Raw genomic sequence first — 23,079 nt, 5'->3', positions numbered from 1 at the left:
CACAGGGAGACCGCCTCAGTGCGTCACGCCAGAATCAGCTGGCGCCAAAGCGAGGGTCTGATAGCAGGGCAGAAATCTATTGATCGTGAACTGCAAATATGAGTCCCACAGCCGGGGACATGTGAAGATCTGCAGGAAGTGAGAGTCATCTTCATCTCATGCCAAAACATTACTAACATGTTAATGCTTTTAATTTTTAATGACCTAAATACACTTGTGTGTGTGTGTGTGTGTGTGTGTGTGTGTGTGTGTGTGTGTGTGTGTGTGTTGTGTCCTTTACATATTGTTGTGATTTACACTGCTGTGAGTCACCATCTACCGGAACCAAATTCCTCGTATGTGTTTGAGCATACTTGGCCAGTAAACGCACTTTCCATGGAAGAGTCCTTCTTCCATGGAAATGAATGAGTCTACATCCCAGCACTGATCAGACCATCCAGATCAAAGCTTTTCCCGGGAAAAATCAAAGTGATGTCATCACCTTCCACTGCTTCGTAAATAAACAAGGTTTCTTCTTTGCTTTATGCACATAAAACCATAAGACAACAGAAAAATTATGAAAAAAATTGTGAGAAAATAAACTAGGCTCTGCCTAGCAATCTGGTATTAAACTATTATTTAATTATCCACACTTAATAATAATAATAATGATGGATTGGATTTATATAGCACTTTTCAATGCACCCAAAGCGCTTTACAATACCACTATTCATTCACTCTCACATTCACACACTGGTGGAGGCAGCTACAGTTGTAGCCACAGCTGCCCTGGGGCAGACTGACAGAAGCGAGGCGCCATCGGTAAAGTGTCTTGCCCAAGGACACAACGACCAGGACAGAGAGCCCGGGGATCGAACCGGCGACCTTCCAGTTACAGAAATGTCATAGAACCAAGAAATTGTGTTTATTATTGTTTTTATACCTGAATACCTCTGCGATGCAACAACTGATACATGTGTTATTGTGACCTGTCCTGTAATCCAGCTGCTGAGGGATCCACTGCCTTCAGCCTCACACAGCTGCTTTTGTCACTGTTTCCTCCTCGTGTCCTTACGGGGCATGTCTGGAAAATAATATAACATGAGTAATAATTTTAAAAAAATCTATACACATAAAACACATACACGCACACGCGCACACATGCACATGCAGTGATCTCCAGAATACTGTATATACTGTATGGCCACAAGTTTGCATTTTGGTGCTGATCCATAATCCTTCCCTTATTATTTATTCCTAGTGCTATGATAATGAAGAATAAAAGAAACAAAGTAAAAACTTATAAAATAATGTATTTATGATGATTCAGTTTGTATATATAAATCATAGTACAAAACACAGGAAGATGCAAAACACTGGGTCAAATGACCCAGGACCATGACACGCTCAACCTTTCTCGTCCTTTTTAAAGGAATGAAAATGTACAAGTCCAACCTTAGTGATGTTAAGAGTGTAAGCAGCAGCCAGATGCTGTCTATCAAATGCACTAGATTATCTGATCATCGGTAAGTGATGAGGTCCTGGCAGTTTGGAGATCTGCAGCATTCGTGTGTATTAACACAACGCCAAGAAGGAAAGACAAAGTGCTGCTGCTCATCCATCTCAGAGGTCATTTCAGAACAAGTCCATCATTCTATAGTGAGAACTCCCCAACGAATTCACCCCAAGGTCAGACTACGCAATACTCAAGTAAACGGCAAAACAAAAAGATCTCCATCTCAGACTCTACAGGCCTCGATTAGCATGTTAAATGCATGGCAGCACAACTCAGGTTTGCAAAGCTGCATCTAAACAAAGCACAAAATTTCTTGAACAGATGAGACCAAAGTGGAAATGTTTGTCTATGATACACAGCAGAACATTTGGAGGAAAGGCCTCAGAGCAGCTGTCAGCACAGTGGAGGAGGAGTGATGATTTGGGGTCTGTGTGGTCACCGAGTGGTCAGTGAACTCCTCCAAACCGAACCACCTTAGAACAATTTACAGTCTCTGCAGCTCCTGCGCATCATTTACGTGTTTACGTCCCGTACCAAGACAAAAAGTTACTGATTCATGGAGGCTGTGAAATACTAAGATTGATGCTTGACTGAGAAAAACATGTTATGCAATTATGTGTGCGGCCAGCCAGATCACTGTGTTCTCAATCAATAGCCGAGAGACAAACAGAACTTCAAACCAAACACACTTAATGCTCGACAGTTACAGCGAGTGCTCTGACCGGCTGCCAGTGAACAGGTGGGAAACTGCTCTTTATGCAACGGCCCATCAGTCAAGCATCATGCAGTCGTTTCAAAATAATGTCAATGAAAAGGAGACTCTCCTCTAGCTTTCAGGTCTGAGAGGTGAAGCCAGCGTTATGTCCACTGACCAGCAGGGAGTGACTCCTGTTTACAAAAAAGCAACAGCCTCTGCCCCATCTTTAATCTGCTGCTGCCCTGTGGAGGGTTTCGTGCTTTCACAGAGGGTGGATTGTTTTTGTGGTGGTGATCTCCTCCCTCAAAATGCTGAAAAACAAAAACTGCCAGAAAAAAAGTGTTTTCCCTGTTTAATTTCTATCATTTGTTGTTTGTTTTTTTGCTTTTTCATGTGTGAGGAAATGTGTCTTATTAGAGGAGCCAGATAAATCTATACTTGTAAACATATATAAAACCCTGTTTCTTGTTCATCCCATAACTCACAGATCCATAAAAAATATTGTTTGAGCAAATAAGAGAAAGAGTTAGTAATCAGATATTTTGGCTTCTTGTGTACCGCCGTGTAATCCATTTATTTCAACAAAGTAACTGTATTCTAAATACCACCTTTTTAAACGGTAACTGTAACGGAATACAGTTACTCATATTTTGTATTTTAAATACGTAACGGCGGTACATGTATTCCGTTACTCCCCAACACTGCTTGTGTCACCAAGTTTCGTGTGGCTGTTGATCAACAGAAGGCCAAGAAGAATAGCCGAGACCATAATCCTATTTAAATAAAGAAAAATTACTAAATTCATTTTCAGCAGGGATGCACCAGCATCTGGTGATATCAGCCAATAGACTGATATGAGGCAAAAAAGAAGCAATGTGAGTGCTTCATATGAGTCACTTTATTTTAACATCAGCAAAAGCTCAGAAAAATATGATTAAAGAAGCAACACCAACAACAATGAAAGAAAGGACTTAAGGTCTTATGGGAAAGCTCAGAAATGACCGTCTCTGGACTTACATTTACACACACAGCTAGTGTTGGGAAGGTTACTTTTAAAATGTATTGGGGGGTGGCTGTAGCAGGTCATCTACTGATCGGAAGGTTGGTGGTTCGATTCCTGGCTTCCCCTAGTCTGCATGCCAAATATCCTTGGGCAAGATATTAACCCCAAATTGCTCTCCGATGCATCCATCGGAGTATGAATGTGTGTGAATGTTACTTAGAAAGCACTTAGATCAATGTGCTTGTGTGAATGGGTGAATGCACAAGTTGTGTAAAGCGCTTTGAGTGCTCAGATGAGTAGAAAAGCGCTATATAAGAACCAGTCCATTTACCATTTACCAAAATGTATTCCATTACAGAATACATGCCCCAAAATGTATTCTGTAACGTATTCCGTTATTCTGAATACTTTGGATTACTTAATATATTATCATGCTGTTTACAACTACATGAATGTACTATTGCTGTGATTTATTACTGTTACTGAAGGTCCGCGGCTCCGAACCGTAGTAAAGGGACCTCTGGCTAATACGGTGGGTTCTGTGTCGGCTCGTAGCTGAAAACTAGCTTTACTTTGTTGTCTGGGTCAACTTTGCTAGCAGAGACAGAGAGAGGCGTTGAAAGGCTGCTCCAACAGAACTTATTGTTTTTGGAGGAAAACACGAACACGGTGTACAGTCGAGTCTTAATAGCTTACTTACAACTGGGCTCGTCAGGCTCTCTTCTTGGCTGCAGTGGTTATTATTATATTTACATGCTTCCAGCTCCCGTTTCTGCTCGATGACAGCTCGTACTTTTCCTTTTTCTCCCTCCCTCGCTCACAGACACATAACGTGTATGGCAGTCCATTCTCCCTGCAGCACGGACTACACTGCCTATGATGCTACATTCTTTAGAGCTATACCTGTAGCATTCTGCCTATTAGCTTAGCACAACAACAACAACAAAAAGGCCTCTCTCACCCAGGAAACACGCAGAGAGAGAGCGTCACCCTGTAACCATGGCAACCGTAACGCTGCCGCCTGGAACAACAGAACGTAGCTGTCAAACAAAACCCAAACAGTCCTGACCCGCCACAATATGAAACAGGGAAGTACCGCCGTGTAATCCATTTATTTCAACAAAGTAACTGTATTCTAAATACCACCTTTTTAAACGGTAACTGTAACGGAATACAGTTACTCATATTTTGTATTTTAAATACGTAACGGCGGTACATGTATTCCGTTACTCCCCAACACCGCACACAGCAAAATGAAAATAAAACAGGACGCACTGACAGTAGCTGAAATCATCATCATCGTAATAATTCCGTTTTGTTTATAATGGCGAATAACGAGATTACTGTCACCTCGATGTGATTTAGATTGTGTTGCAGGTGCGAACAGGTCACATGATCTCTGTGGCAGATATACTGGATTATAGAAGGTGGCAGCATGAGGCGTGAAGGTTTTCTGTCTCTGTGTTTGAGGCAGCAAAACTGAATCGGTCTGTTTGAAAAGGAGCTCTGCTGCCTGTCCAGTATGTCCAGTATGTCCAGTATCCGTCAGGGAACAACACTGTCACGGTCACGTCCTCTCCACCACAGCCAATCGATTCACTCAGTTAGGGTACCAGCTCTCATCATTTTGGCGCACACACTGAAGGATCTTAACTTCCTTAGGAAGTAGAGCCTGCTCATCCCCTTCCTGTGCTTCTCCACCACATCGCTGATGTCAGTAAACTCTGTGTCTGTGTCGGCCTACATCTCCATGAAGAAAACACGTCTGACATCTGCAACCTGTTAGCTTTGCAGGTTCTGATTTTACAGGTTAAAAAGCCTCCGGGGACGGCGTTTAGCTGCACACAAACTGTGTGAAACCACATCACAGGGTCAGAGTTCATCACGTGACGTACATCTCATCTTCCTTTGTATCCTGTCCTAAAATCACATTGCAAAAGATAGTTACTGACAATTTCTGAATGGCGTTTAATTATATTTCACAAAAATGCAAAATAAAGCAAGTCCGTGATCATTTCAGGCTTTCATCCTTGATGGTTTTTGAGATATACAAAAGGTGATGACTCAAAAACCACAGAAGAAAGTAGTTCCAGGTAACACTGCACTAGCTATTTGTTCTGTTTATCTTTTCATCCTGGCTCTATCATTCAAGGCCAGGATGAGCTAAGCTAGTTAACAATGTCCTCATTTTACCCCCCACCATGACGCTGCGCTTATTTACTGTTCCCTCCAATAGACATCTGCAAACAGTGGGTGGGACGATGGTTGACCTCGGTGCTGACCCGTGACTTGTAGATATCCTGCAGAGGAAAAGTATACACGACTACCAGTGATTGGTCCTTGGAGTACAGAGAGGAAAACCAATTAGAAGCAGTGCTGGCAGTGATAGAACCAAAAGCACTACAGCACAGCTCATAGTGTTAAAGCCACACGACACCACCAACCAGCAAATATTCATCTGTTTTAGTCGCTCTGTCATCATCCTGCAGTGGTTCTCACTGTTGCCTCGCAGCAACAAAATCCTGGTTTTGAACCCCACGCGCGGCCTTTCTGTGTGGAGGTGACATGTTCCTCTGTGGGAGTAACCAGAGAGTCCAGACTCATGCAGTCAGTGGGGTTAATTGTGTGTGTGAATGTGATTGTCCGTCTGTGTGTGTTAGCCCTGGACAGACTGGTGTCATAGCTTAAACAAAAATACAACATAAAAATAAAGAGGTGTTAGGAACCTGTAACTCAGCGGTCTCCAACCTTTTTTGCGCCACGGACCGGTTTATGCCCGACAGTATTTTCACAGACCGGCCTTTAAGGTGTCGCGGATAAATACAACAAAATAAAACTAGTACCAGTACTGAAAAAAAGATGATTTATTCATAACACACATGAAAAGACCCAGGAAAACCGAGTAAACGATAAAAACGATAACAAAATAACGCTGAAAACTGATAAAAACCCTGAAAACTATACATTTCACACCTGAGCCTCAACTCTCGTGGCCCGGTACCAAACGACTCACGGACCGGTACCGGTCCGAGGCCCGGGGGTTGGGGACCGCTGCTGTAACCAGATGAGAACTGCAAATATACCCATAATCAGATGCAACCCACACAAATGACATCAGGATGTACAGTTTTTTAAGTATTTCCAAGACTTGTGAGAAAAGAATTTTTGACACAGCTTTTCCAAACATCCTGGTTTTATTTCAGATGCTGACACGTTTCACTGTGAGGTGTTCTTTGGGTTGTACGCTTCTCTGTTCTTCCTCCAAACATAAGCAGCGTCTCTGTGGCCAAAGAGCTCTAGTTTCACCTCATCTGAACAAACGGACGAGCTTCCAGTCTGCGTTATCTTCTCTTTGGCTGTGTCCCAATTCAGGGTCTGCAGCCTTAAAGGCCACATTTTAAGGCCGATTACGTCACATCGACGCGACGAAGGCTGTCCCAATTTGAAGGCTGCTCTAAATGCGGCCCTCAAATGCGTCCTTCATTTCCCTGAAGTTTAAGGACGTGGAGGTGCAGACTTCGTGGCCCAACATATCCCAGAATGCATAGCGCGGCAGTGGGTGTGGATAATTTTGCCGAAAAAAAACGGCGGATGAGGGGCGGCCGAAGAGTAAACTTTAAGTAAGTACTGAATATTATGTCACTTATTTATGTGCAAATGTTTAATAACGAAGAACATTAAAACATTCCTGTTGGCCACATGTCGGCAAAGTTATGTGACATTAGTGACGTTTGTACTAACTTGGTTTTAAAGCCTTTACTTTAAAATATACGCCGTTCAATAGCTGAGCTTAATCAGAGAATGATCAAAGCTCATGTAGAAACAAACAAATGAACAAAAGATTTTCTCCTTCATTTCTGTCAAACAAAGCTGTATGAAACGTTTCCAGCTGTTAGTATCATGGTTGCTAGGCAACCTGGGCTGCGCGACGGAGGCTAGACCGTCCCATTTCACAAGCCTCGCACTTCCGGCCTTAGCGGTCTTTGAGTACGCGGCCCTCGAGGATCGTTAAGGCTGCAGACCCTGAATTGGGATACAGCCACAGTCTGCAGCCTCACAGTCGGTTCCTGTGCATCAGCTCAAAGCTTCCTGAGCTTTTATACTGTGTGTAAACTGAAGATGACCCTCAGGTGTAACTTGATTTTACAGCTTTGACCATCACAGAGTCAGAGCACATCGTTACACAGCAGCGCTCTGTGCTGCGGCTCAGTGAAAAGGTTTGCACTGGTGCAAATAGAAGTAATACGTGCTTTCTATAAGAAGCTGGTTCCCCACTTGGAGAACGTTTTGAGAACAACTTTACATTTAATAGGAGGTTAAAAAAGTGTATCCTCGTTTTTATTTCTATGAAAACAGGAAGCCAAAAGTTGGCTGTGCAAATGGAAATTATATAATCAAAAACATTTACCTCGGTCTGGACTTCCAGGAGGGGTAAAAGTCCTGAAATGTTGGACCTGCTGACGGAGCCAAACAAAACACATTACGAAAATACAACGATCCCCTCTGGGTTATTTATTCTTACTTATATAATCAGAGACCTGTTATCATAAACCAGAACACTCGATACACGCCTGCTACAATAAAGCTGCACCACACAAACGTTTACAAGAAGCTTTTCTTTCCTTTCAGTTGAACCTGTTTGAGTGCTACATTCTTCAAATTTTAATAGGGATACAAATCTATTTAAAACAATTCTATGTTCTGTGTTTGCACATCTACATTCAGTTAGCGTAGAGGAACCATGTTGGCTCACAAGAACAGGCCGATCATTAGAGAGCACTGATGGCTGCATCTTCACGCGGCATCTAAAAATACTCTAAAAACTCCTCAATTAGTTCAGCTGCTGTCACCGTGACACTCTCGCATTTTCATACTCTAACAGAAGTCTTTTCTTTTTGATGTGAGGTCTATAATCGGGGTCACGGTCAGGTGACTCCTCTCCATCACTGCTTGAGGAATCAGTGGAGTAAAGAGCGTTCACATCGAAGGAAGAGTCTTCCTCCTCTTGCTTCCTCCTTTCCTCGCTGTCGCTGCCTTGCTCCACGCGCTCTTCCTGCCCGGCTGAGGCTTTCCTTTGGGTCGATAGGTGACACTGCTCAGAGCTCAGCCTGGTAAGACTCACGTAGGGTTGTAGCAGCTTGGAGTGCAGCAGCACACCCTGACTGGGCAGCGATAGCCTCAGCTGAGCTCTGAGGCCTCGGCTGGTTTTGTCCCTGCCTGCGGCAGAGGAGGAGCGTCGGGCGGCTCCTGATCGAGGTCTGCTGTTCTTTTGTCGATGGCGAAGAGAGCGACACCAGGCAGAGGGAGGTGAACTGTTGTTGTCTTTTACGTTTCCTGAGGTGTGATGTGGAGAACTTAGCATCTCCGAACTGGAAGAAGCTGCCAGAAGAAGCTGCTTTGGTGATGCGTGCTGGTGTTTACAGCTCGTCTCGAAGGAGCCGATGTTCACCAGTCGGACCACCGGTGACAGCAGAGCAGGCAGCGGAGAGCTCCGAGCAGACGAGGCCTGAGGCAGGATTTGTGCTTGTGAGGCGTCGCCTGAGGATCCGAGTGACCCGGAGCTGCGCCTGTATTTGGGTTTTGCTGTTCTGGATGCTCGGACTGCTGCCCGAGGAGGGCTGCGGGTCTGCGAAGGTGGCTGATCGGACGGACAGGGGAGGAGGTCAGATGGTGTGAGGTCCTGCGATGAAGAAGTAGAAGACGACGACGGGAAGAGCAGAGGAGATGAGGAAACGTTGGGCTGAAGGAGAAGCTCCTCCGAGCATCCCCGCAGGATGCTCTTCACCCATCGCTGGTGTTTGGAGCAGAACTGAGGGGTGGGGGCCGCCTCCTGAACACTTGTGCTGCCCTCTTCCTCCGCTCTCTTGTTTACCTCATCTTCCTCCTCTGGTTGCTGATGTCCTCTAACGTCTGAGCTCCTGTCCGAAAAACTGAAGCCATCTTCGGACACGTCGCGAGGAGCCTCCTCTGGATGAACATCTGGATTTGTTTGGCTTAAAGCCGACTTAAAGAGTTGAGGCGACCGAGATATCGACGACTGACGACAGGAAGCAGCATCTAAAGAAAGAAAACAGCGACACGCTTGATACTGATAACAGTGGATATTCATAATTCCACACAGAGAAGATCGAATCCTGCTTGTGTCCTAACAGTAAAAATATACAGTTTAAAAGGAGAAAATCACATAAATAAAAAGAAACAGCAGAAATGGTAAAAGCCACGACTCAAAGCTAAAGAAAATCGACCCAAAAATTAAATAAAATATAAAGTTATTATCTTTTTATGACAGAAACTTGAGGTGAACTTTTCATGTTGAGCTGTTTCTTACCGCAGTGCAGCAGCTTCTTCAGGGTCGCAGCTATGGTGGTGGAGTCAGAGCTTATCACCTCTAAAAGGAGCTTCTCCTCTTCAGTCACAGGGCTCTGTTTCTTCAGGATCTAGTGAAGCACAAATGTTCAGTCATCACAGCGAGACATTCTCACTGTTGGCATTTCTGCTCGTCTTCATTTCCCTCATCAACATTCTTAAAGGAAACTTGTGGAGTTTTTGACCACATGAGGTCGCTGTAGAGCCAACGGGACAGTTTATCTACATTCAAACTCTCATTTTTACAAACGCATCTTTAACCCTTTAAAACCGGTCAGAGCGGCACGCTCCGTTTTGCGTAACTATTTTTAAATCCCGGTAGCTCTGCAACCACGTGAACTAGCGCAATAATTTTTTTTGCATATGAAACCGGAGGAGTTGTACTTACATCTTATGCCATCAGCTTGTCCTCGGTCACAGTTTCCTTCCACATATAGTTTTGCAAAAACTGCATAAAAAGCACTTGCAGCAACAAAAACATAATATTCCAGAAACACGCTTTGCCGATCCGATCAGCTGTTCATAACACTTCCTACGTCCATCAGCACGAACTATCGCATGTCCGCCATGACCTGCCCGAAACAGGAAGTGACGTCATTTTCGCGGAAATGTAGTTTTTTTTACCATCAGGGCCTCATGAGCCTATACTGGTGTTTTTAAAAGTTATCTTTGACTTCATGACTTTCTGTGTGGTTTCTGGGATGCTTAGGACTCATATTGCACTGCTGGAAATAGTTTATTTTGATGCATATGCTGCTTTTTTGCAAATTTGCATTATAATATTTATTTTCGTTTTTCCTGCAGTGTATAAAAATTGGTGTATTTCAAAAATAAAACTATGAAGACACTCAAAATAAATTTCCTGTGGTGGGAAACTATTTTGTGCAACTTTTTTGTATTTACAGTTTTGAGGGATAAGCCTCTTAAATTTCTCTAACTAGAAATATATGTTAAAAAAACAAAAACAATTTTAAATTTTTTTGTAGTTTATTGCATTTTTTTGCAATTTATGTAATTACTATGCACTTAATGCAGAGATATTATTAAAATTTGGGCTATGATGGTTGTATTGATGTATATCAACTTGAAATGCTCCCAAAAATGGCTCCACAGTATGTAAAAATATAATATAAGCTCTGGTGGACTTGGTTCTATGGTAGGTCTTAAAGGGTTAAACAATGCACACACACACCTTATCAATGTAGGTATCTCCTTGTAACACAGCATCCAGCTCATGGAGATAATGCAGCAGCCTGTCCTCGACTTTCTGGCCATACCGTTCCCCATACTGCTCGTCCATGTCATTCTGCAAGACAGACAAAATGCATCATCCCATTAAAGTCAGCATAATAAGTGCAAAAGTCTTGAGCCATACCCCGTTTCTACGTCCAGATGGGCAGAATCAACTTTTTGGGTTTTCCTTACCTGGATGATTGAGCATGCAATCATGAAAGACGTGTTTGGGAATCACTTTGTTGGTGCAAAAATGTGATTTTATGTCTGTCAAACTGCTTGAACGATTCATGCTAAGTGTAAAAAAAAAACATTTCTCTGGAAGTGGTACAAAGACTGAGAACGAGCAGCCAATGTCCAAAGTTCTAGCACATTACTGTTCCTCCACACTTGATCACTTTTTCAGGTTGGCAGCCCTACGACTCTGCAGTCACGGAAAGATTTTGTACATCGTAGCTCTGCAGCGCACCCTGCTGGCCACAGTTAGGACCGCTTCATTTTTTCTCTACTAAGAAATCTAGTTGTACAAATACATGCAAGGTTGCCTTTATGATAATTCCAAACATTCGAGGCTTGATCAAACCCGACAGCAGTGTGTCTCAAAGCATAACTTTGGGGAAACTGCAATGAATTTATCCAACAAATCCCAAACTGTATGATTTAGAAATGTGCTGAATGTGCACGAATCACTGAAATGTATATAGAATATTCTGGATCTGTCTCATAATCACTTAAAGGAGATTTACCTTAATGTAATGTTCAAGTTTGTCTTTGTCCATAGCAAGTGTTTGTGCCAGAGTCCTAAAGTCCAGGTGGTTCTTCCTCATGAGGAACATTTCACGTTGGCTCTGTGCAAAGAACACATAGAATCACCTGTTGATATAAGTAAAGTTTTTCATGCAGGCAACTGTAACTGTTCCCAAAAGCCAGTTCCAGGTATGCTATCACATTTTTCAATATGCAACTACACAAAATGTTATGAACGATTTACTTTATTTACGGAATAAAAAAGCCTCGCTCGAGGCTTCAGAAAGACGAAAGAGAAAGAACGGGTGAGGTCACAGCGATGAAGTACATCTATTATATACAGTCTATGACAGCACGCCACCAGTGTGCCATCTGTGAGGAGGCAAAAACTAACAAATAGTTCAATTCAATTTTATTTATATAGCGCCAAATCGCAACAGCAGTCGCCTCACAACACTTTATTTTGTCAGGACAACATACAGAGAAAACTCCATCAGTCAAACAATGCAGTATGAGCACTTGGCGACAGTGGGAAGGAGCAGCCTCACAGACTGAGGGAGGGGCGGCCATCTGAGCAACCGGTTGGGGGGTGAGTGGAGGGAGGCAGGAAAACCCCCCCACAAACTATGGAAGACATCCAGAGATTGATGCTTCCTGTCTGGTGTCTGAACTTTTCCTTTAACTTTCTTGAATATTTCTTATAAAAATGTATCATTTATATTCTTAATCCTGCTGTAACACAATCATTTTCTAAGTATGTATCCATCCGTCTATCGTTCTTCCTGATGTCTAAGGGGTTCGTTTAAAGGAAACAATCGATGCAACATGTATAAGACATTTATGAGAGCTCAATCAGCCACAATAATAAAATCATTGACAGGTGAACAACAGCCATCACTGTGTTCCAGTGCTGAGTTCTGCTGGGAAACTCCAACGGACAACAACACTGCTCAAAGGTAGCAGCCTCCCTCAGCAGGACACGACAGCAGCAGCACATACAAGCTCATGAACATAACAAAGCCTGGACGCGCCAGAACAAGTCCGATCCTGTACCCCATTTAGTCTTCAGACCCAACGGGACACCCCCGGTGCCCCAGTGGTTCGGAGCTGTTCGGTGAGTTATGCATAATTTAAGGCAGATACTTTTAACTCAGTTTTGGTCTCCACCAGTTCAACAGTGGCTTCCAGTTAGTTCTGGTGCAGGGCAGGTCACTTACACACTGGTCTTGGTACTCGGGGAGTTTGCTCGGGAAGAACTGGCCGATTTTTGACACGGTGTCAACCATTCCCCGGCCCTCTTTGAGCATCCACATAATGACCTGGAAGGAGACACAGGAACCACCAGGAGGTGAACGTTCACGAAGAAACAACCCCATTTCACATTCCTGTACATGCTTACTGGACCACTACGTATTTCCCTACCATGGTCTTGAGGCCAAACATGATCTTCATGTGTTTGATGGCAGGAACCAGTCTGGGTAGAAGTCGGTACGTGGTTTCCAGAAAACCTATCACCCTCTCAAAGTGCTCCAGGTCCCTGCTCTTTATGATGGAATAGACCTGAGCAGAGACGACGCGCAGCCTCCACGAGTCGTCCAGACTCAGAGGTTGGGAGTCCACATCTGGCCAGCTGGACAGGTCCAAAACTGTGAGCGCACAAAATGAAGCCAGCATGTCACAAGCAATAAAATACATTTGTTTCTAAGACTTTCTTTGTCTCTGCTGTTTGAGATTAGCTTTGCAAGTTTCATGTATACGTTTCTTCTACATCAGTATAAAAAAAACACTCAGACAAAGGTGTTCAATAAAGTTTTTGTTGTGTTAAAACGTTTTATTAAAATCCCCAGAACCAACCTTGTTGTATATCCATCATCTTGTGAGTCCAGACATGCTCTATGATCCACACAGGCAGCTTAGAGAAGCTCTGCATGCGTCCAGCCCGCAGATCCCCTCCGTCCATGGCTCAGCTCCGCGGGCTGTGTGGAGGGAGACGGAGGAGAGCATCAGCCCGCTGCACCTACTTAAACCCCCGAACCACCACAGCGGGACATGTACCGGCAAGTTGAGGATGTTACGCATCTGAACATCCCCGGCTTTTTTTTTAAAAAAAATGTTGCAAATAACTTCCTTTGCATGCCTTTATTTAGCATTTCAAAATAAAAGCTTAGGAAGCAAGAAACCCCGTCTCTCTCTGTAACACCAAGTGTGTCATATTTGCTTCATATTTGAGTTTTTCAGACTTTGTCATCGGTGTTATTTTTTCCCTCCTCGAAAAACTAATAGATTGCACAAAGATTCAGCAAACATGATACCAGGTAACCTTTTAAAACCTGAACCATCAAATAACAGCCAGAAATCTTTCATTTTTTGATAATGGAGTGTTTGTTGAACCTTTAGACAAAATATATCTAAAAATATATCAAATTTTAATCTGCATATATGAGTTTTAATTTGTATCACATTTGCTACATTAGCCGTATGTTTGCAATTTAGTAATTAAAAATGTGTCATGCAATTTATATCATTTTTTGAGGGTAAAAAAAGTCACGCTGATGATGTAGAAGTCTCATAAACTCACAAAAACACATGTATCAAATACGATATGCTTGGCTTTAAAGGGTTACAACTCGAGTACAAGTTTTTTTAATTGTGAGAAGATTCAATTCAATTCAACTCGATTCTAAAATAAAAAGTATCATTATTATTTGTCAACTATTTAATGGTTCAGGCTTTAAAGGCCTAACAGACATTTACCAGTTTGAGATGAATCTGCTGTAAAGTTGAACACAGTACAATATAAAATAAAAAGGAGAAATAAATGTTAAAGCAGTATATGGATATATAGAGATATAAACTGATGAATATTAAGGTGTTTCCATCTTTCTTCAATAAGTTTATACGTTATTAAATTTTAACTAACTAGTTAACTGTATAAGAATTGCTCAAAATCAGTCATCAAGATTTAATTTCCTATGATAATTAATATCTATGCAGCCAATAAATGTGTCTAGTGATTCTATTTGTTTTTATAACAAAACGTGTTTACGTGATACAATCATCTGATCCGAGCCACGGTCTGAGTAATTCACTCACACATGCACTGTACACTTAGATCAAGTCCTTTTCACTACTTTTGAGCACTTTGTTCTCCCATGTGTGCCTTTTCTATTGGCCATAATTGGCCCATATTTCGTTGTACATGCACAATGACAAAAAAGGGCTGCTCTATTACATAGGTAAGCACATGGACTTTTATTGTGAAAGCGTGGTTGACCAGGAAGAACTTTACCGGAGCCGTGAATGTCTCTGCCCTGACTTCACCCTCCAAACTATGTGGTCTTGTCTAATCCACAGCGGAGCTCAGACGGTTCTATGAGGTAACGGGAAGCTGCACGGCTTCATTTTTGTTGCGCTCAGTCAGTGCTGACAGTTACCTGACTTTTTATTTTTATTCATTGTTACATCAACATGCTAACGACCTAGCTTCAACAGCTCACGGTCGCTCTTGAACTGGCGCGTATGTTTCGTTGCACCCGGACAAACCGCTAGGTGGCGTATGACTTAACGCTAAACAGGTGTTTCTCTCATTGATGTGTGCTGAGGGTAATATTAAAGAGCGTGATGTAAGAAATCATGCGGCGATATAAACAAGCTTAAGTGTGGCTGCTAATGCTAGCAGCAGTTTGTAGCTCTTGGGCTACAAACTGCTTATATTTCAATTTCAGCTTATATTTCAATGACAGAGCTAACCATCGAGCTCTCTGCATCAAACGGCGATGCTTGAAAATAAAGAAGGCCATAAGACTTACCGGACGTGTTAGTTGTAGTCATTAAAATAAAATGTTTGTCCACTAAACACTTAAAAAGATTTTTTAAAAATTCCAAGTTGCGGCCCTCTCGTGTTAGCCGGTGTCCGCCATCTTTGTTTTGGTTCGGAAACACAGGTGCGACTTGGGAAATTGAGTTTTTTTGTTATTCTTCATGACGGCACCATTACCAGTTTAGCAGTGTTGTTACGGCCGCTTTAGTTTTTCAGACATCACAGTTTATTTTTTATTTGTATGGTTACCTGTGTGAATGAGAGGAGGAGAAGATCGGTGAGTTTAAATACTTGGGTGGTTTCCAGAGACTGTACAGTACACAGGGAGGTGAAGAAGAGCGTGCAGGCAGGGTGGAGTGGGTGGAGGCGAGTGTCAGTGGTGATTTATGACAGAAGGAAAGCATGCAACTGAAGAGAAGGCTTAGAAGGTGGTGGTGAGATCTGCTGTATGGTTTGGAGATGGTGGCACTAGCAAAAAACAGGCATGGGGATGCTAGAGATGCGGTGGCAGATGTGATGATCTGTGGTGAGCTCTTAAAAGAAGAATGAGCAGTATTTTAAACCTTCTTACTGATGGAAGTCAACAAAGTCTCAAAAGATATCTTTGCTTTCTCTGACTGACCTAAATGGCCTCCTTTTGTCTCTGTCTCAGTCCCACCATGAACACGTCCTCGGCGTCTCTGCTCCAGCTCTCCTGGACCGGGTTCAGACTGTATGCATCTAAAGGCCATCGCTCCGGAGCCCTGAGCCTGATGGCAGCAGCTTCCACCCGTCTTCCACACACCTCACCCTGTAGACGCTCCTTATCCAGCAACGTCAAAGTGCGCTCCTACCTGCAGTACGTCAAACGCAAGATCATATCCCCCCCCAGTCCTCCGTACAGCCACGTGTGTCAGGTAGGGGACCCGGTGCTGCGTTCACATGCAGCCGCTGTGGACCCTTCAGCTGTAACGGGACCTGAGATCCAGCGTGTCATCAAAACTATGGTGGCAGTAATGAGGAAGCTTGAGTGCGTGGGACTGAGTGCGCCTCAAATTGGCGTGCCACTCCGGATCCTGGCTCTGGAATATCCCCAAAAAATGTTGGAAGAGAGCTCGCCTGCCACGAGGGAGGTCCGCGGTCTCTCCGTCCAGCCCCTAAGGATCTTTGTGAACCCACAGCTGAGGGTGCTGGATGGTCGGACGCTGCTGTTTCAGGAGGCCTGTGAGAGCATCTCGGGCTTCTCTGCCACGGTTCCCCGCTACCTGTCTGTGGAAGTGTCTGGTACGCATGCTTAAAGCTCAACAGTGACACGTCTCATTTAAGAGCGTCCACATTTTAAGGTGTGCCTTTGTCTCGGGCTTCTGTCTTCTCACCCTGCAGGTCTCAATGAAAATGGCGAAGCTGTAACGTGGCAGGCTAGTGGCTGGTCGGCTCGGATCGTCCAGCACGAGATGGACCACCTGGACGGCGTCCTCTACGTCGACCGCATGGACACAAAGACCTTCATTAATATCAACTGGCAGGCACACAACGAGTAGAGTGAACACCTGCTCAGGGCAGACTGGCTAACAGCGATGCACGTGTGAACGTGTCTTCTGGTTTCTGTGGACCACAGATCTGTACTTTAACAATAAATGCTGAAAGGATGCAGAATGGATCTTTAAATGTTGTTTCCTTCCATCATAGTGAAGAAAAGATACGATTGGGCAGGACTCAGTTAAAAGGCTCTAACAGCTGGAACACCAAAACACTGACGTGGGCTAAAATATTGCTGCTTTATAAAGCGTGGAAACTGGTTTTCAACACATAAGCAATTATTTGTGTCATTAAAATGTTAATTATAGAAGTTATGAAAGCTGTTTTTTTGTCTACAGGATACCTGAGGGGTGTGGTGCGAAGCTTTGTCAAGCTTAAAGAGTTTTGTGTCACAAACTTCTCAAACTGCTAAACCACCGTGGTAATGATGAACACATAACCTGAGTTTCAGTTTAAATTGAACTGAATTTGAATTAAAATGTGCAAAAATCACCAACTTTCCAACAGTTTAGCATTTTACTGTTATAGTTTTATTTTCTGACAACATCCCTGTTTGGAGTAGGGGACGCTCACAGGGATCATTTTGTGGAGGGAGGAGTCACATGACCCCACAAACTTCCCCTTATTATGTGCGCACGCGTCAAACCTGAAACAAAAAGGCTAGCTTAGCAAAGTGGCTAACCATTGTTTTTTTCCTTCATATCGCAAAATGAGGTTTTAGGTTTTGTTGAGCCAGTTAAGACAAAGAAATTCTCAGGCATTTAATTTAAAAATTTAAAAGTAAATGTGGGTAAATGCCAGAAGTTCCTCTAATGGCCACTGGGGGGCCGGTTCCAAAAACGAGTCAATCTATGATGTCATCTGCTGTTAAAGCAGCAGCACCTCTGTCAGAGCACTGTGACATCATGACATCAACAACACTGGACTATCCTGGCTGCTGTAGATAGTTAGCAAAATATAATATCAGAAAAAATGATCCTAAAAACATTATTACTACTATATCTATAGTTTATTTAAGTGTGCTGTGAAGACATTTGGGAGTGCTTGAGCACCTGAAAAAGGACGAAGCAGCACCAAGCTCTGGCTACTGTGATCTTTGTCCAAATATGAACATTTTTGGTTCCAATAACAAATAGATATAATATCACTTTGAACCACGAGATGATGCAAAATCATGAGATATTCTAACATTAGTAACTATGAGCTATGCAGCATCTGTCACAGTACAACAGCAGGAATGGTGATAAAAAACAGAGACAGACTCGGATTAGTTACAAGACGTCTTTAAAGACAGCAACACAAATTCATTTCAAACATAACGCTCAGTGAATTACTGCAGGAAAAGTTTCTGATAGAAGGCTGACACCAGGTGGTTACAAAAGGATTTTACAGAAAGAAGTGTTATCCTTTTGTTTTTGCACCGTGTATGAATATCACACAGACGCATGACCGCCGCCGAGGTCGGCGCCGCTGTGCCGTGCAGCTACATTTCTGGGAAGGGTGCATGTCAGGCTACATTGCAGGATTAGTACAATGCAGTTTGACAAATCCTTTGGTGTAAACAAATGTTTGTCCTAAACGTGGAAAGACTCCCTTAAAGTGTTCCTGAGATGTTGCATTAAGGCGACAGTGGAAAAGCTAGGAAAACAAAGCTTCCAGCTGCCACTGACATTTCAGAAAATGTGCTTTAGACAAGTGAAGTCACCTTAAAGGCAAAAACAAGCAGATTTCAGCACTCGGCCAAATGATTACTCGAGAAAAAAAAAAAATGAGGAAAGCCACATAACCTGCCAAAAAATAATATTTGAAAACTTCTAATACAGAAAAATTAAGGTTCTTAGTGTTAGTTATGAAGCAATTACATTTTAAATGCTGACTGATTTTATATTGAATCATACCCACCACACCGCGGTGATCGCGCCAATTCATCCCATGTTACACACGTTTACCACACATACACTTTAATGGCACATTGACCCTTTTACTGCAGTCTGCTGCAGGACACAAACATTACCGCAAAGCGACCTGCGAGCGCAGAACCACACCACACAGAGGCTACATGCAAATATCAAATAAATGGCACAATGGCAGAACTTCAAGGCAGCGTTTTCAGTTCCAGTACGCAGATTTAAGTCACTGTAACTTTTGCTAAATGCATCTCGTAAGTGCAAAGCTTGTCAGACCTTTATCACACAGATGTTGACTGGTCAAATGTTTGGCCGCACCTGCATGTAACTGGATTTCTGAACCAACAGGCACTACAATATTCGTTTCCACAGTATCTGCACAGGACCAGAGGCTTTCTGGAGCACCACTTATCACAGGAGGAGCACTGTCCCAGCTGTGTGCTGCCATGGTGTGACTGGCAGGATTTCGCCATGTTGCAGGATTTAGAGTGGAAGACTCTGCACACGTGGCACAGGATCTGAGGGTCTGGTTTTTTGAGATCGCAGCATTCGTGGTAGGCGATGGCAGGAGGGAGTGCAATTATTGATGCGGGGTCTTCACTCAGAGGTAAGGAGCTCACTGCTGCACTGCTGCCAGTGAGAGTGGGTGATCTGAGGCCTCCACTCGGCATTTTCTTCACTTGTTTCACGTTGTGGACATTCTTTCTGCAAATCGTAAGGACCGCACAGGTCTCATCGTGCAGGGTTTTGCATTCAGAGCAGTAAGAACAAGAATCTGAGTTCTGGACGCACCTGCAGAGGTTGGAGTCGCCATCCTCGCTCTTCAGAGCCTCGATTGGATCTACCTGCAGACTTTGAGGCTCAGAGTTTGTTTTACCCAGCCTCATAGCACCAGGGGAACGCCAGCTTGGCCTCTTGCTGTCCGAGGAGTTTCTGCCGGTGTTCGGCTCTCGCGGTGGGAACGATGATGTCGTTCCGTTGCTGTGTGTTTGGACAGTGGTGGGTGATACGTTGTCCGCTGTCGTCCAGATGAATGAGCAGGGACTCTCTTCGTTGTTGACAACCATCTGCGGGTCCCCTTCATTAACTGGATCGGTGTACAGATCCACGTCTCCATCGGGCTGCTCCATTAGGGTCTCGCCAACTTCCAGCATCTTCTTGGTGTTCTCCACAGCAACCTGTAGGGAGATATAAGTAATAAAGTCGATTAAAACAGCTTGCTTGAGGCAGACAATGAAGCGATTGGCTGCACCAAGGCTGGAAAAAACCCAAAAGATCTCAGCATCAGCGTCACATACCTGCAGGCCGTTTCCTCGCTGCCTCTCCATCACTGCGCTCAGCTCCCACTGGGTGTCACCGCAGCGCTTCCCCAGCGCCGTTGTAAGAAAGTGGCACTCGCAGCGGGCCAGGAAGAAGGCGCAAGACAATTGAAGGAGGGTATCCGAAGAGGTGGAGTTCACTCTGTGCGTCTGGAGATGGAGCTGCTCAGACGATGACGCGCCGAGCTCGTACCCCAACAGGTTGAACAGGTTCTCGATCTGAGCCGTCGACAGCACCGGGGTGATGTAGTGCGTGAACGTGCCGGAGTACATCTGTGACACAAAATGTAAAACTTTAAAATCAGATTGATTATTTTAACACGTGAACTTTTTTCTCCTTCTGGCCCACCTGGATTACAGCGTACTCCTTCCTCCAGGAAGCCAGGTACAGGTTCAAGGCTGCTTGCTCCAGCACCTCGAAGGCTTTGGCCAGGCCTTGCAGGCCTCCTCTGGTTCCAACTCGTCTGCTCCATCCTGCTGCTGTGACTGCCTTGAGCGACTCCTCCATCACCCTCAGTGGATCCACACCCAGGCAGTGGATCTTCTGAGCATTTCCCTCCTTCATAAGTCCCTCCACCTTTCTCCACAGCTCCTCATCTCTGCACGGCAGGCTCGAGCCCCGTTCCGCGATTTGGCGCTCCAAACTGCGATCGTAGGCGCCCGTGAGATCTACGTCTCTCTTCCGGGAGAAGCTCATCTCTTTCATCCATTTATTAAGAGAGAGAGACAAAAATAAACCAAGATGATCCTAATAACTGAGTCACTTTTTTTTCTTATTGCTGTGCATCGACCTAACAGTGCCCGCTGTCAACAGATGTCACTGAGGGAGTGTCCTATGGATTGAATTACACCTCATTTCACTCCAATGGGATTGACAGCAAGTGGAACCTCCTACAGACTGTTAACATCAGAAGCACCATATTTCTCTGTTCTGTTAGTAACTATTCAATAAAGAGTTACAGTGTGACTAAAGTTAAACACACACACACACACACACACACACACACACACACACACACACACACAGGTGTTTTCCAGGTTCCTGCTATGTCTGCAGCACATGCTGACGTAACTGTGGCCACTGGAAATATAAAACATTTCGACCTTTAGCCTCATTAAATATCACACTCTGTATCAGCTGCGGCTCGTTTTGCGCACATGTTAATAACGAAAGTGAAACTTTACAATAAGTGAAAATAAGTTGACTCACTTTGTGTTTTTTACATCTAACAAACTTTAACGTGTTTTCAGGGAACATCCGGGAACTTCAAGCTCATCAACGAGAAAAACAGAACCTTTTTTAACAGCCCCACTTAGCATTAGCTTAGCCGCGTCTACTACTTTAGTTACCCCAGAGAACTTACGGGTCGGACAGTGAACGCACCCCCCGCCCGCACATTGTAAACCGGCTTGTTTTCCTTACTTTATCCAGTTTGCGGTGAAGTGGCGCCGGGAAGCTTGGCACCGAGCTGTTCTTCAGTTCGGCCGACATATAATCCGTCGACGAAAGCGAAATCAACTTTTATCAACCTTCCAGTGTGATGTCAGGCTCAGTCTGTGTGGGAAAATACCCAGGAAGTGCGAGGAAGCGGCTGAACCTCCCCAAGGAAGATGTACATTTTTCATATTAAGAAGACATCTATGTCGTTTTGAAAACACGCCGAATTACACGTACGCTCCCGATAAACTTGGAAACGTAACGATTTAAGTTTTAAAATGTGTGTTTTTAAGCCAAAGCGCGAGGCAATAGAAAACCGGTATAATTTGTAGGAAAATTCGGACTGAGAGAACATGAAGAAGGTAAGTTCGTAGGTATGCGAAGCTAACGTAACGCAGCTGGCTACAGGTGGGCCAGTCTGGCTTTGTTCGATATAAAACGTGTGTCTGACACACAGACTCACCTGTTCCTGGCACGTAATCAGCTGTTTTTGCGACTCCGGCCGCACGACAATCTGCTCGATTATCTGGGTAACGTAAACATTGTCACGTGGCACGGGATTTCCAGTTTATACAGGGTGTGTTTGGTAGTTGTTCCTGGATGTGCCGTTAGGTGGGTGGAAACAGTGGAACAATTACTTTAAATTAAAAGAAAAGTGACGTAAAAACGGGCTGAAATACAGAAAAGGTGGAAACAGGAAGAAGCTGCAAAGTGTGCTACCGAATAAATCGATTAAATCAACAGTTTTCTTGCGTCTAGTTTCAGCCACTAGATGGCAGCATTTCACCTGCTGCAGCAGCCTCACCTCTGCATGAACCACTGACACGGCACACGCAGACACACAAACACACGTCTTCCTGTCTTTGTGAGGACGTTTACTGACATGATCACAGGTGAGCAGCTAGTTTAAACTCTTTAGCAGAGTTTTTCTGGTGCGATGGGAACATATCCATACATTATACAAATAAATTGTAAAAGTATTTGTTCTGTGGTTGTTTTTAGGGCGGATTTAATGTGTTTCTGTTTATATCTAGTTCTGAGCAATAGATTTGTGAGAAAAGTATAAATGTTGTATTGCACTAACGAAATATAATTCCTGATAATATACCACAAGTTCATTACCCAAAGTGACAAGAGGTCACAGAATGTCCCAATCAAGGCTGTAAATTCTGTCAAAATCTTGAAACACCTTCGGGGTTTTGTTTGTTTTGAGCCCATTTGATGCAGAGTTCAGATTAACATAGACTGTATATAACAGATGGATGTAACCATAATCTCTGGTTTACAGAAACCTTTTTGTGAAGCCTTGAGATGAATGTTTTTGCTGCTCCCATCTTAGTTTGCCACAATCTGACACCACACACGGGGCAGACCTGACTGCATACTCATAAAGCGGTGAACAGCCAGGCCCATCATGGAGCATATGCTGCTTTACCACCTTTCTAGATCATTATGTGCAATATTATGTTGAACTCAGTAGTAACTTAAACTGGTCATCGAGCCAATAAACTGACTGCCTGAATTAATGGTCACAAA

At 43.8% G+C, this 23,079-nt stretch overlaps 3 protein-coding genes across 4 annotated transcripts; 1 reads left to right on the top strand and 2 right to left on the bottom strand.

The window, feature by feature from the left end:
• Positions 1–639: 639 nt before the first annotated feature.
• LOC102779684 (uncharacterized) lies at positions 640–15,471 on the bottom strand. Its single transcript, XM_087844200.1, has 9 exons — positions 15,351–15,471; positions 13,396–13,517; positions 12,964–13,187; positions 12,759–12,860; positions 11,541–11,642; positions 10,754–10,867; positions 9,524–9,632; positions 7,604–9,252; positions 640–1,063 (listed from the first exon to the last, which is right to left on the bottom strand). The coding sequence occupies exons 2-8, from the start codon at positions 13,499–13,501 to the stop codon at positions 8,042–8,044; spliced, it is 1,968 nt and encodes a 655-aa protein (XP_087700326.1). The 5' UTR covers positions 13,502–13,517; positions 15,351–15,471; the 3' UTR covers positions 640–1,063; positions 7,604–8,041.
• On the top strand, positions 14,816–17,354 carry pdf (peptide deformylase, mitochondrial). The gene is made up of 3 exons (XM_087844202.1): positions 14,816–14,918; positions 16,014–16,624; positions 16,724–17,354. Exons 1-3 carry the CDS (start codon positions 14,914–14,916, stop codon positions 16,879–16,881), a joined length of 774 nt encoding a protein of 257 aa, XP_087700328.1. The 5' UTR covers positions 14,816–14,913; the 3' UTR covers positions 16,882–17,354.
• A 748-nt stretch (positions 17,355–18,102) lies between these two features.
• On the bottom strand, positions 18,103–22,245 carry spata2l (spermatogenesis associated 2-like). 2 transcript variants are annotated; one of them, XM_035913477.2, is made up of 4 exons: positions 21,529–22,245; positions 20,455–20,804; positions 20,085–20,378; positions 18,103–19,964 (listed from the first exon to the last, which is right to left on the bottom strand). In XM_035913477.2, the coding sequence occupies exons 2-4, from the start codon at positions 20,800–20,802 to the stop codon at positions 19,068–19,070; spliced, it is 1,539 nt and encodes a 512-aa protein (XP_035769370.2). In that variant the 5' UTR covers positions 20,803–20,804; positions 21,529–22,245; the 3' UTR covers positions 18,103–19,067. The 2 variants fall into 2 exon arrangements, with proteins under 2 accessions (XP_035769370.2, XP_006803998.2); XM_006803935.3 differs by having other exon boundaries at positions 22,007–22,245.
• Between the last annotated feature and the right edge of the window lie 834 nt (positions 22,246–23,079).

This window comes from Neolamprologus brichardi, chromosome 7 (genome assembly GCF_056152115.1).
Source record: "Neolamprologus brichardi isolate AB-2024 chromosome 7, ASM5615211v1, whole genome shotgun sequence".
Lineage (NCBI taxonomy): Eukaryota > Metazoa > Chordata > Actinopteri > Cichliformes > Cichlidae > Neolamprologus > Neolamprologus brichardi.
The sequence above is the reverse complement of the archived record's forward strand: the minus strand, read 5'-3'. Positions and strand labels throughout refer to the sequence as shown.

What these genes read in the sequence shown, in the direction of transcription:
- spata2l (XM_035913477.2), bottom strand. Translation starts at nt 20,802, where the DNA reads ATGAGCTTCTCCCGGAAGAGAGACGTAGATCTCACGGGCGCCTACGAT. An exon ending in AGGAGTACGCTGTAATCCAG is followed by an intron (nt 20,379 to 20,454) that starts GTGGGCCAGAAG and finishes TTTGTGTCACAG; the next exon opens with ATGTACTCCGGCACGTTCAC. An exon ending in AGCGAGGAAACGGCCTGCAG is followed by an intron (nt 19,965 to 20,084) that starts GTATGTGACGCT and finishes ATCTCCCTACAG; the next exon opens with GTTGCTGTGGAGAACACCAA.
- pdf (XM_087844202.1), top strand. An exon ending in CCTGTCTGTGGAAGTGTCTG is followed by an intron (nt 16,625 to 16,723) that starts GTACGCATGCTT and finishes CTCACCCTGCAG; the next exon opens with GTCTCAATGAAAATGGCGAA.
- LOC102779684 (XM_087844200.1), bottom strand. Translation starts at nt 13,501, where the DNA reads ATGGACGGAGGGGATCTGCGGGCTGGACGCATGCAGAGCTTCTCTAAG. An exon ending in TGTTTGGCCTCAAGACCATG is followed by an intron (nt 12,861 to 12,963) that starts GTAGGGAAATAC and finishes GTCTCCTTCCAG; the next exon opens with GTCATTATGTGGATGCTCAA. An exon ending in AACTTGAACATTACATTAAG is followed by an intron (nt 10,868 to 11,540) that starts GTAAATCTCCTT and finishes TCTGTCTTGCAG; the next exon opens with AATGACATGGACGAGCAGTA.